Genomic DNA, 13,088 nt, shown 5'->3' on the forward strand with positions numbered 1-13,088 from the left:
ACTTGGAGGAAGGAACTGAACATTAAAACATTAACCGCCGCGTTCACGGCCAGTTTATTCATTTCTTACTGTATTTATTTAACTGCTGTATAAAAGCAGCAGAACACGAAAGGTTGTGTGTTATCACTATAACATCACAGCTGTGATGATCTACGGCAAAAGTCACAGCCGTAATGTTATTTCACGATAACGCACGACCGACGTCTCGTGTTCTACTGCTTAAATAGCTTGCACTCATTTCTTCTTTAATCCACACCAACTTGTAAGGAATTGGGGAAAAAGGCGTTGTTCAGATTGGTATTCATTGCTATCAAAATCAAGGTGTCAGGATTTGTTTAGGGCTCTAAATGATTAACCGATTAACCGTTAACTGACGAATAAACACCAGTGCTATCGGTTAAAAAAGGTAAACGGCTGAGGGTTGAATAGGAGGGTCATTCAAGCCTTTTTATTATGGTAAAAAAAATACCTTGTTCCAAAAGCAACAAGATTATAGGTGTGAGCTCCTTCACTTTGAGTGACTGAATGTTTTTTGTGGCTTTGAATGTGGCTCATCCAATCAGATTTCAGAATCAGACTTCTCGGTTATCTGTCAAAAGAACTGGCCAAAATTTGCATGCGTCCCTAATACTGGAATCAAAATGCTTTTAATGATGCCAGACGCTAGCTGCCACCATTTAGGATTTTAGTAATCAAATACTTTCCTAATTATTTTAATGATTTAATGAAGTGAGATTAAAAAAAAAGTCCAAACAAAAATGAGCTAAACTTAAACACATGCATACAATATATAAAATAGTTCAACAACCAAATGGACTAGTTTTATTCAACTCGGATTATTACTTTAAATTGAAAAGAATTATTGTTTTAATCCATTTATTTTCATTGAATAAAATCAGTTTATGATACTGTGGCAAAATTCTGGAGGTTCTGTTTCTTATTGTAAAGGGCTAGTATGAGAATTTAAAATATGTATCACACAAATTGCTAACTAGTCATCGTAAATTGCCTTTTTTATTATTATTTTTTTTGTTTGTTTGTCAAGAAATCATAAAATGCCTGCCTTATACGTGTTCCTGCTGTCAGTTTAACTTAATAGTAGTATAACTGTGGTCATTTCTAACCAGCACTTTTCGCTTTTCAACCTAAAAAAGTACTTGTAATTACTTGTTCAGTGTTGTAACAAGTAATTGAATTAGTTTTATTCAATTCAAATTACATTCATTGAAAGAATCATTTATTTAGAGTATTTATTTAATTTGAAAACAACTTGTTCATTTTCTTGTTACCACATGAAGACATTTTTAGGTTGATCTGCTGAGCCGTTTTTTACAGTGTTGTTATCATAATGGGTGACGTTTTCCTCACTTTATCTTTTTAAATTTGGTTTGGTGCTCAGCCCGGTTGGAAAGATTTGCTAAGCAACTTGAAGGCAAGTGTATTGTAGTATTTTCCCCCTGATTCCTGCTCCTAGTTATGAATGTAGTAGAGTAGGTTAGATTGTAGTGGTGGTTTAAGAATCCCTGCTTCACTTGTTGCTGGTGTCTATCTTAGCTTACACTTAGACTGCTGGAGTCCTGTAAAAGCTTTTGTGTTAGTGCCAGTGCATTAATGTTAGACTAGATTTTATTCAACAGTGAGGACTTTATTTATATAAGTGTGTTTTGTGACTTTCTGTAGGTTTTGGAAACATGATTACCGCACCTTCAAAGAGCGTCACAAAAAGCATCATCAGAACGATGGAAATGAACGGGACGTTAGACAGCTATCCTACCAAAAAAGGGGACGCTCCGAAGAACAACATACAAGAGATCAAGGAACAGGAGGACAGAGGTGATGAGGATGAGAAGGAGGAGGATGATGACGACAGTGATGATGATGATGAGGAGGAGGAGGAGGAGGAGGAAGAAGAACCTGAGCAGGTGAAAAAAGGTAAAATGTCCTGCATGGATGGACATTCCTGATATTGAAGACAAAGCAGAAATATGAATGTGTTTAATATACACATTGCAAGAACACTTGTCCTTTGTATTTTTAGTCCCAGCACCAAAGAAAAAGGCCACAAATGGAAAAGCTAAAGGAGTCCCTAACGGCACTATAGGGCATAAGGTAGAAATCATGACAAATGGAACACACAGCTCCAAATCTGCTCTGAATGGAGAGCACTTGGCGGAGGAGGAGGATGCCGTCACCCAAGAAACGGTGATTCAACATGTGAATGGTTTTACCAAAGGTAAGAGTTTTGCACGGGAGTTAACACATCCTACATAGAGAATAGACATCTGCACATTCACAATAACTTTTTATTTGCTCAGAATTTTGCACATTTTAATTCCCTCTACTTTAAAATAAAATAATTGCATTTACATTGACCAGCAGTACAAATGCAACATTTTTGGTTTTGCTCCCATTTTTGCAGCAGGATTTTTTATAGGAAATGTGTCGCACTGCTACAGGAGTTGAAAACACTTTTTGGGCTTTACATATATATATATATATATATATGTATATATGTATATATATGTATGTATATGTAATTGAGATGTATGGTTTTAGTTTAAAAGCAGTTAAAAAATTTCAGTTAAAAAAAGTCCAAAAAGCGTTTTCAACTCCTGTAGCAGTGCGACACATTTTATATATATATATATATATATATATATATATATATATATATATATATATATATATATATATATACACACACACACACACACACACACACACTTATTTTTTTTATTGATTATTAAAATAAATGATTGATCATTCAGTTTGTCACTAGTAAAGCAATAATAACACCATTGAAACATTACCAAATGTTTCAGTAGTGACAATTTTAGCTCATTTTCAGCAGAACTTAAAAACAGTTGCCAGTGCATGACTTGCAAACACAGGGACTATACACAGAAAATATATTTTTGATTGAAACATTTCATATTTCATATGAAACATATTTGATATATTTATTGTTGAAATAATATTTCGGTAGTGATGGTTCTTAAATGTGCCACACTGATTTTCAGACCTTTTAAAATATATAATAAACTTCAAAACCATGAGAGACAAGGATGCAGCCTCACTCAAATATAGCTCTTACTACTAGCTAAAATCAGGCTCTGTGGTTCGGTAGTGACATGAAAAATTGTCATTCACTACCAATTTTTAATACAGTCAGTCTTAACAACATCCACAAGCCAATAAGCATGCTTGTTCCAAAATCTAAACTGCTGATTGACTGTGTAAATTTCATTCTGTGTGCATGTTACTAATGTAAGCGATGGTTGACATGCGCATAGATGACCGTTACAGTCAGTAAATACCCACTTCCAGGACCTCACAATCGTTTCTTTATTTCTCTTATATTTAAGGCACATTGATTTTTGATGTGCCTTCTAAAAGAAGGTATCAGAAAATTTGCTGTTCGGCTAATCGATTAATCTAAGTCATAATAGACCAGCTGATTGAAAATAGTCCTATTTTTTGCAGCTCTGTTTAAGATTTTTTGGAACGTTGATTTGTCTACTTCACAGTTCTGTTTTGCTTCAGTAAAAGACTGATGTGAGATGAATAAAGTGTAAATTTAACATATAAAACAAAGTTTTCTTTTGGACAAATTATTTGCATAAATTGCAGAATAGAATCATATCATGGTTCAATACCCCTACAGACTTATTTTCACTTATATACACCGATTAAGCATAACATTATGACTGCCTCCCTGTTTCTACACTCATTGTCCATTTTATCAGCTCCACTTACTGTATAGCTGCACTTTGTAGTTCTACAGTTACAGACTGTAGTCCATCTGTTTCTCTGATACTTTGTTACCCCCTTTTACCCTGTTCTTCAGTGGTCAGGACCCCCTTGGACCCTTACAGAGCAGGTATTATTTGGTGGTGGGGCATTCTCAGTACTGCAGTAACACTACATGGTAGTGTGTTAGTGTGTGTTGCACTGGTCTGAGAGGATCAGACACAGCAGTGCATAATGTTATGCCTGATCGGTCTATATACATTTTGCATTAAATAAATAAGCTACATTTCATTATGCTTTTCATAGATGATGATGAAGATGTGTCCAGCCTCCATCATGTGGCCAGCGACTCAGATGGTGAAGTGTACTGTGACTCAGTGGACCAGTTTGGTGTGGAGGAGGTAAGATCTAGTTAGTCACAGTGAAAATGTACCGAAAATGTACCGACTCATTACAGATCGTACATGATCCAGCCAAGTCAGCCGAGTGGTGTGAATTCTGAATCATCCCCAGTGCGCTAAAATTAGCTTGTTTATTAGCATTGTCAGCTTGCGTCTATGTCTGTACGGCAGAGCAGTGAGGCTCATTTGAACTCTCTGTAGGAAAGCCAGGGTAGGCTGTCCTCCCTGAGAGAGCCGCAGCCAACGGGGTGGGACCCTAAAGACCTCCCGGGGGTTCAGGAAAGCGTCCAGCATGGCGGGGAGGATTGGAAAACCAGCGGTGGTGGACCACAGAGACAGAGGCTTAGCATGGACAGACCAGGCAGCTCTGTGGTCAGGAGAGGAAGAGGTACCGCCTGACTGTATTAAACAGTTTAACCCTAAAAAGAGTACAGTTATTGTTGTTTTGTTATGCATTCAATTTAAATTATTTTAATATAATTTCATGATTAAGTGCCTTGTTTTAATAACAAATCACATACATGATGATTGTAATCAGAAGTCAGCACTTCTGATTCTTTCTTCTTGTCTTTTGATGACAAAAATAGCACAAATGTTTAGTATTTCTTTCCAGAAAATATGACAACAGCAGCTTTTCATCAAATTCAAATCATAATAAAATATCTCTTCTTCTACTTACAAACACAAATGTGATAAAGATTGAAAGCTAAGAATCTGCCTTTTCACCTGAAATCCTCTTTTCATTAAGCTAGGAGTAAGAAATAATCAACACCCTGTTTTTGTTAGTGAAGTACTGGAGTTTGAGATTTGTGGGAAAATACAAGCACTGCAGTGTCAATGGAAATAAGACCAGGCTATAATATTTTAATCATAGAGCTCTCTATTGGCATGCGCAGTTATGTGAAGAAGTAAGTGCACCCAGCATAATGTTTCTGTTTTTTGATGTGGACAACAGTATTTCAGTTCAACAGTATGTATTCATAAATGTTATGTAATAGAGCCTAAAAATGTAAATTAGACTTTGTAATCATTTATTTAACAAAATGAATGATGTTGCCTTTCAGTGGGATGCAGATCTGGGCTTTCACTAGGCCTCTCCACGATCCTCCATTTCTTCCTTTTGAGCCATTTCTTGGTGGTTTCACTTGTAGGTTTGAGATCATTGTGATGTTGGAAGGTCCACATCTTCTGCTTTTGTTCTGGTATGAAAGAGAATTCATAGTCAATTCTCTGATTGCAAACTAGCCAGGCCAAGAGGCAGCGAAACAGCCCCAAACCATAACACTTCCACCACCACGTTTTACAGTTGGTAAAGGCTACCTGTGGATTTCACCAAACATCACTTCTGGTGCTGTGGCCACATAATTTTACCGTTGACTCATCTGTTCACAGCACATTGTTCCAGAAGTCATAGTTCTTGCCTAGATATTCATTATCAAGCTTTCTGTCTAGCCTCAATGTTATTTTTAGACAGCAAACGCATCCTCCTGGTGCATGTCCCATGCAGGTCAAATTTGTGCAGTCTTTTTTTGATGGTACATGCATGCACTTTTACATCAGCAGTGGCGAGAGTTAGCTGCAGATCCTGGGATGGAATTTTGGGGTTATTAATGACTTAGCATTTTATGGTCTCTTGGGTTTTGCTGGGGCGGCCCAGTCTTGACTTGTTTGGCAGTGGTTTTAAATCTTCTTCGCTTGTAGATGATCTTCCAGACATTTGCAAAAATGATTGAATACTGAAGATACTGAAGACGTCCAAAATATAATTGATTTCCAATATTAAACCCCGACTCATAGATTTACATGCTACATCAGAAGCATGTACAGCTTTTTTTTCTGAAGGCCTTGGCGAGCTTATTTGGTTTAGGCGTGCTGATTCCACATAGTCCAGTAACAAAAAGAGCTAGCAAGACCAGATGTCTGAGGTTTAAATAAGTTCCTCCAAGATATTCTCTAACAGTGTTCTTGTCATTAGCACCTGATCAGGTGCACCCGATTTCAATTTGACCTGTTTGAAGTAGTGAAATATGTAGGAGTTACTTTTTGCACATATGAAATTTCATTACTGTTTATTTCAATGATGAAAAGGGTGAGAAAAAATGTTCCCTTTAAGTCTCACTTGTTAAATTTTATCACCTTTATCGATCAAAACTGTTTAAATGAAGAAACTAAGAAGAAACTGTTGAAAAAGTCTAAACCTTTTTCATGGGATCTACTTACTTCTTCACATTACTGTAGAACATTATGCATTACGACCAGCACCAAATAATCAAATCCAAAACATTTGTTTGTCGCATTAATTATAAGAAAGTATGTTTGAAGCCTCATATTACTTAAAAGAATTGTGTTGCTTGACCGCTATAACCACGTGTTAATGAACTACATTGCTTGGAAAAAGAATTGTTTATTGTGATTTGTTAATAATAAATTATTATTGAACATTAGTGTGTTCAGTCATCTTGTGTTTAGGCACTCAAGGCTATAAGTTAATGTGATCACAGTTAGTTTTTCTGGGACTAATAACACGCCTGGTGAATTTGTTGTTTTATTAAAACTGTGTTTTAGTCTGGCTGTTCCTGAAGAGCCTGTTTACAGCTTGCCTTAATGTGTGTTTTCAGTGATCAGATCATGTTGGAATCGTGCCAGAGTTTATCAAAATACAATCCGGACACAAAACCATGCAAGTTCTACGTAGGCTCTAAATGGTTTTACCTGTATTTTAGCCTCCAGGTCTCCAAGCTCAGGGTTCGGCACCAGGGGGCCATTACAGGGTGGGGGTGGTGATGGAGAACGGTGGGGGACTGATGGAGCTGTGAGTGGAGATCTTAATGAACAGATCGTAACGGCACTGGCGCGACTTCAGGAGGACATGCAGAGTGTCCTCGAGAGACTGCACACACTCGAGGCTCTCACAGCCTCTCAGGTGAGAAATCAAAAGAATCTTTGCAAAAAATATTGAATATTATTCATTTGAAGCCAGTAATACATTTTATATACAGTGAGCTACATAAATATTGGGACATTGACTTTCTGTTGTGGCTACTGTATAGATGGACGTTAGAAGCCAGACTACTTTAGTTCAGCTTTAATTAAAGAAACAGTCGTGCAATCGAAAACTCTGATTTTGTGGATATCCAGCATTTAGGTCAAATTTTGACCCAGTGCAAATCATTTGACAGGTCTGTACTTTACAGATTTATATATGTTGCTCTTCCCAGGCAAGATCTGCAGTCTTGCCTTCAGAGTACCTGTTACCACCAGCAAATAGAGCTCAGAAGGTACGTTGGGTAACTGTCCAGAGGTTAGTTTGCTATTTGTTTGCTTTTGACCCAGTTTAGGCTGACCTTTGGTACTTAAAACTGAGTCTGGTTTTATGCCCCAGCGCTCAGTGATAAACTGGAATTGCTTTAGTCAGTGGACATCATAGTGCAGGTGTGGATAACTGACTGATAAACATTGGTAAATACATAAATATACCACCTATCATTTATTGGATTAGGATGATTTTGATGGTGAAAAGCAGAAAATGCTAAACCAACTTCTAAGAATGAACTTTGGAGGTGTGGGAAAATATCCCAGCAGATTTCATTGATTTCATTGAGAAACTGAAAGTGAGCCTCCTCTAAATAATGGAAAAATAAAGGTAAAGTGAATTTTATATACGTGTGTGTGTGTGTGTGTGTGTGTGTGTGTGTGTGTGTGTGTGTGTGTATGTAGTTGTGGAGACTTCTGTGCAATTTTCTGTAAAATATCCTGGCCCTCAAAAAAAAGAAAAAAGTCACTTGTACTTCAGGGCTGTTTTGACTGGAAATGAAATAAATGAAGGGTGGTCTTTGATTTTTACATGGTATTGTAAATATTATGTTTTTCATTCCTTTTCATTTGTCTCAGAGAAATGATACATAAGATCTCTGATGTGGTGTTTATGCATTCTGTGCAGAAGCCATGCTGGTGGCCCTTTGACGTGTCTCCTGGCACAGTGGCCTTTGCTATTGTTTGGCCCTTTGTGGTGCAGTGGCTTATTCGCCTGTATTTCCAGCGGCGGAGGAGGTAACAACATACAAACTTTCACATTCTGTGGTTTATTAATGTTTGATCGCCTCAGGAATGCTGCCATTTAAAAAATTTAAATCAATGCTTTTAAATTTCCTCAACAAAGGAAAAAAATAATACATTATGTCCCCCGACGTTTATGTATTCTGTAACATGTATGTACTATTATATAAGGTCAACTCCAGAATGGCTTCATGAAAACAAGTTAAAATCAGCATGTTGAATAAACCACACAAGCAATTAGTGACATTTTGTGTTGAAAATGGTGCAGAATTTTATGTTTGGTGCAAAAAAGTTTTCTTTAGTAACAGTGAGTGAGTGAGGGAGTGAGGAAGGGAGTTAGTGGAGGGAGGGAGTTAGTGGGGTGAGTGAGGGAGTGAGTGAGTGAATTAATGGAGGGAGGGAGTTAGTGGAGGGAGGGAGGGAGGGAGGGAGGGAGGGAGGGAGGGAGGGAGTGGGTGAGTGAGTGAGTGAATGGAGGGAGGGAGTTAGTGGAGGGAGTTAGTGGAGGGAGTGGGGTGAGTGAATGGAGTGAGTGAGTTAATTGAGGGAGTGAGTGAGTGAATGGAGGGAGGGAGGGAGGGAGGGAGGGAGGGAGTTAGTTAGTGGAGGGAGGGAGGGAGTGGGGTGAGTTAATGGAGTGAGTGATTTAATGGAGTGAGTGAGTGAAGTGAGTTAATGGAGTGAAGTGAGTTAATGGAGTGAAGTGAGTTAATGGAGTGAGTGAGTTAATGGAGTGAGTGAGTTAATGGAGTGAGTGAGTTAATGGAGTGAGTGAGTTAATTGAGGGAGGGAGGGAGTTAATGGAGTGAAGGGAGTGAGTTAATGGAGTGAAGGGAGTGAGTTAATGGAGTGAAGGGAGTGAGTTAATGGAGTGGAGGGAGGGAGTTAATGGAGTGGAGGGAGGGAGTTAGTGGAGGGAGGGAGTTAGTGGAGGGAGGGAGTGAAGTGAGTTAATGGAGTGAGTGAGTTAATGGAGTGAGTGAGTTAATGGAGTGAGTGAGTTAATGGAGTGAGTGAGTGAGTTAATTGAGGGAGGGAGTGAGTGAGTGAGTTAATGGAGTGAAGGGAGTGAGTTAGTGGAGGGAGGGAGGGAGGGAGGGAGGGAGGGAGGGAGGGAAGTGAGTTAATGGAGTGAGTGAGTGAGTGAATGGAGTGAGTGAGTGAGTGAGTGAGTGAGTGAGTGAGTGAGTGAGTGAGTGAGTGAGTGGAGGTGGAATCTGACAGTAATTCTAACATTCAAGTAAACTGCAGTTCTGAAACTGATCTTCTTATAATACACTATTCTTAAAATAAACACTGATGTAGGAATGATTTCTTTTAGATAGTTTTTAAGCAATTGCAACAACTGCAAACATCTTTTGAGGAACATTTTAATCTGTTTTTTGGCCCAATACTTTTAAAGGGGTGCCAGTGATTCTGGAGTTGACTATGTATAATATTTAGTTGTAGTATAAACAGAAAAGAATAATTTGATCAGGTCCTCTCAGATTAAGGCAGATTCCTTGGTACTTAATTCACTCTCTATCTCTTTGTTGTAGAAAAATCAATTGAGAGGATTTCGTGCTCGGGGCAGAAGACAAACCCCCTTCCTCTGATAAAGGGCAGCGTCCTCTCCTGCGTGCCCCTTCGTATAACTCTTGCTTTTGCACTATGAAGACAGCGCTAAGAGTAGTGAGTGTGAGAACAGACATAAGACAGATAGATGAATGTATGAAGTCGCAGCTTATAGGCATAAAAGGCTTTTTGTACATTTTTAGCATAGTAACCACTGAGGTTAACTTCTTGGTTTGAAGAAGTAGAAGTGCTTTGACGTAGTGAACAAAACTTCTACATTGATTTGTGTTTTTTCATATTGAAATCTAATGGGGCATTATGATAGCATTTATGTGACGTCCATCATTACCACTTAGCCATGTGCCCAGGGCTGCTAACAGGTAAGTCTGCAAGCAGGTGAGGAATATAAGTGATAGAGTTACAGTGACTTTTTCAGAGAGGTCCCCTGTCCTGGTACTGTAGATCTTCCACTCTGGAGAGCTCAGATTCAACACACCTGGCACTATTATTCAGATGCCCCTCAAGGTCTTCGTTACCTGGATCGGGTGTCGTAGACTGTGGTTGGAGCTAAACTCTGCAGGATGGTAGATTTCCAGGACCAGGACTGGGCACCTCTGGTTTAAAGGTTTCTTTAATTATTGTGGCTCACAAAGGAGGCAGGCTTGGCTTTGGTAGCTTTTCCATTGCCTGGAATGTGTTTAGAGGGTATGAGGTCATGAAGTGTTGTATTGTGTGCTTGGTGAGGTTTTGTCCATGCAAACTGCAGAACTAATCAAAGCCATATTTCCAAGATCTTGTTTCTTTGGACTGATGTTGGCAATGAAAACGGCTAAATCTGACATTCGGAAAGTTTGGTGTTGACATGTTGTTGTAGGTGTTTGGTAGAGTCGGCACTCATGTCTAAAAGTAAATGCCGTAAACATAGCTGGAGCAGAACTTGAGCACACATGCTTACATATAATTATGAGCATATCTATAGCTGTATACTAATTATGGGAAATTTATGCAAGACTCATGCTCATCAGAAAGCCCTTACAAGGGAATTTCACTGCTATCAGCGGCACAATTGATTAAGATGTAAAAAGCTCATTTACTGTGGTGCTAATAGGAACCAGACATCTAAAGAGTTTAATAGGCCTCGTTCACCCAAATCTTGAGTTTTTTCTTAAATGTGTTCTTGAAAAGGTTCTAAGACAAAGTCTACATCAGATTCATGACTTGTTCTTAAACCACAGAACTGCAGAACCTTTGTGCTCTTAAGTGTGTGTGTGTGTAGATTCTGTTCTTACCTAAGAACAAACCCCAGATAAGAAAGCACTGGTGAATTTCAGAATCTTTGTAAAGTTTTGTGAGTTTTAAGAAATTTCTTCTTAAGAACGTTTGGTGAATGAGGCCCTATGTCTCTAAAAGCTCCCCCACAGGCAGTTATTACACAAATATGCTGCCTGACCTGCCCAGCGATGAACTGGTGACCTGTTCAGGGAGTTTCCTGCCTTCCACACAATGACCGCTGGGGGATAGGCTCCAGCTCCTTCTGCCAGAAGGATAAGCAGCTTAGAAAATGTGTGCGTGCTGCATGTTTTACAGTAGTTACGATGGTTTTGATTATAAAATGTCCTTTTTAATCTGTTAAGGGCAGAGAGGTACATATAAGGCATTGTTGGGCAAAACCGTAGCCAAAGACTCACTGATGGTTTTGGACTATGGCTATATTTGTGTTGACGTCTGGTTCCCATCACCGCCACTGTAAAGACCTTGGAGTCTGTAAGTTTCTCTACAGTAAACTATTTCACATGAAGCCACCCTGAATGACTTTATGTACATCTCAACCACTGATGTATGCAGATACTTTGGAAAAAGTGGTGGAATTCCCCTTTAAATGTTATAAAGAATATTTCATTTTTCCTATACTGTACTTGTATATTTTCCTATACTGTATATTTCTTTGTAATTCTCTCTTAATTGTGTCTTTTGCCCCTGAAAATTGTTTCGCTATGAAGCATTCTGAGTTACTGTGTATTTGAGGCAGGGTTTGTGATGGTGATACCAAGAGGCGCTAATGTTTATTTTTGTTGCATTAGACTGAAAATAATTAATGCATTTGCATTCAGACTTATCCTTTAACCTGTTTTGTGTTTTCTTTCCTCTTAGTGTAAATTGTTAATACTGTTGATACTTATAATACGTGTATATTAGAAATAGAGCATAATATATGAGCTGAGAAGTGATATTTTAATTGTAACATACTGTAATGTAGCATTTAAATCTATATTGAATTGATACCTGACTTCTTTGGAGTAGTACTTGGGAGAGGATGTATGAATTTAAAAAGTATTGTTTTGAATAGAAACACTATCTTTATATTAATGAAATGACCACTTTCTCTTTCGAAGAAGCATCTGCACGTTCTTATTGTTAACCTGAAGCACGAATAAAATTTTCACAAGCTTTTGGAGCACACTGGTCTTCTTAGTGAGTTATGAGTTTATGTTCTATGGCATATTCGCAAAATATCTACATAATTTAGATGACAATTTAAAACGTGAATGAATTGAGGGTCAAACCATACACTCAGTCCATGATTTGATCCATGATCCATCCTGAGCAAAGTTATTTTCTTCATTCAGAATTATGATCATGTTATTGCATAGCTGACTAATGGCATTAAAGGTAGGAGGCATGAGGAGTGTGGGAGAGGTGGTGATGGTGCTGGTTGTTTGGTCAATGTCAATTCTCCACAAGAAGCATGGTCAGCTTTACGTTGTAGAATCTCAATGTGACGTCAGAGTAACAAGCTCCGCCCCCTCGCTGCACAGCAGGCAGTTCGTTCTCCAGCTCCACACAGACCGACTGACAGTTTGGGAATTTAGTGTCGTCTCATCTTCAGAGTCTGACTAAATCGGCTGTCAGTCAAATGTGATCTTAAAACTATCCATTTTCTGTTTGTGGCAAAGCAAGAAGTAAAAACATTTAAATGGCTTGAGTGTCTCCTACAGCTGTCAAAGTCGTTTCTTAGCAACGGTATGATAGTGTTTGTGAAAAAACCTGTGATGTTATGGCGAAATATCAGCACAGCTAGAAGGCTTCTCAACCAATCGGGTCGTGTGGCCAGAACTAGCTATTGTATAATAAAGGATAAAGGAATAGTTCAGTGAAAAGTCATATTTACGTGATATTCCACTTACCCTAAATACTCAATCAGCCAAGACATGTTAGGTGTCCAAGTTTGTCTTCTTTAGTTTAGAACTGGAGCTGCCAGGCCAACACAGCAATACCTATGGCTTGCTTAGTATAAAAGAGTTGAAGATGCCTGTCCAATAACGACAA

The 13,088-nt window shown here is 38.5% G+C and overlaps 1 protein-coding gene across 5 annotated transcripts in view; it reads left to right on the forward strand.

Annotated features, from left to right (window-relative positions):
• The window catches only part of acbd5a (acyl-CoA binding domain containing 5a), a 19,485-nt gene extending 7,266 nt beyond the window's left edge, over positions 1-12,219 (forward strand). For 2 of the 5 annotated variants that reach the window (XM_037537217.1, XM_037537216.1), the window contains exons 6-14: positions 1,400-1,432; positions 1,681-1,932; positions 2,039-2,233; positions 4,057-4,151; positions 4,353-4,539; positions 6,875-7,074; positions 7,370-7,429; positions 8,092-8,201; positions 9,746-12,219. In XM_037537217.1, coding sequence (XP_037393114.1) covers positions 1,400-1,432; positions 1,681-1,932; positions 2,039-2,233; positions 4,057-4,151; positions 4,353-4,539; positions 6,875-7,074; positions 7,370-7,429; positions 8,092-8,201; positions 9,746-9,758 — 1,145 coding nt within the window. In that variant the 3' untranslated portion in view covers positions 9,759-12,219. Of the gene's footprint in view, positions 1-1,399; positions 1,433-1,680; positions 1,933-2,038; positions 2,234-4,056; positions 4,152-4,352; positions 4,540-6,874; positions 7,075-7,369; positions 7,430-8,091; positions 8,206-9,745 lie in introns of those variants that run through there. The other 3 variants (XM_037537219.1, XM_037537218.1, XM_037537220.1) reach the window with 3 other exon arrangements.
• Positions 12,220-13,088: the final 869 nt, after the last annotated feature.

This window comes from Pygocentrus nattereri, chromosome 3, assembly GCF_015220715.1.
Source record: "Pygocentrus nattereri isolate fPygNat1 chromosome 3, fPygNat1.pri, whole genome shotgun sequence".
Taxonomy (NCBI): domain Eukaryota; kingdom Metazoa; phylum Chordata; class Actinopteri; order Characiformes; family Serrasalmidae; genus Pygocentrus; species Pygocentrus nattereri.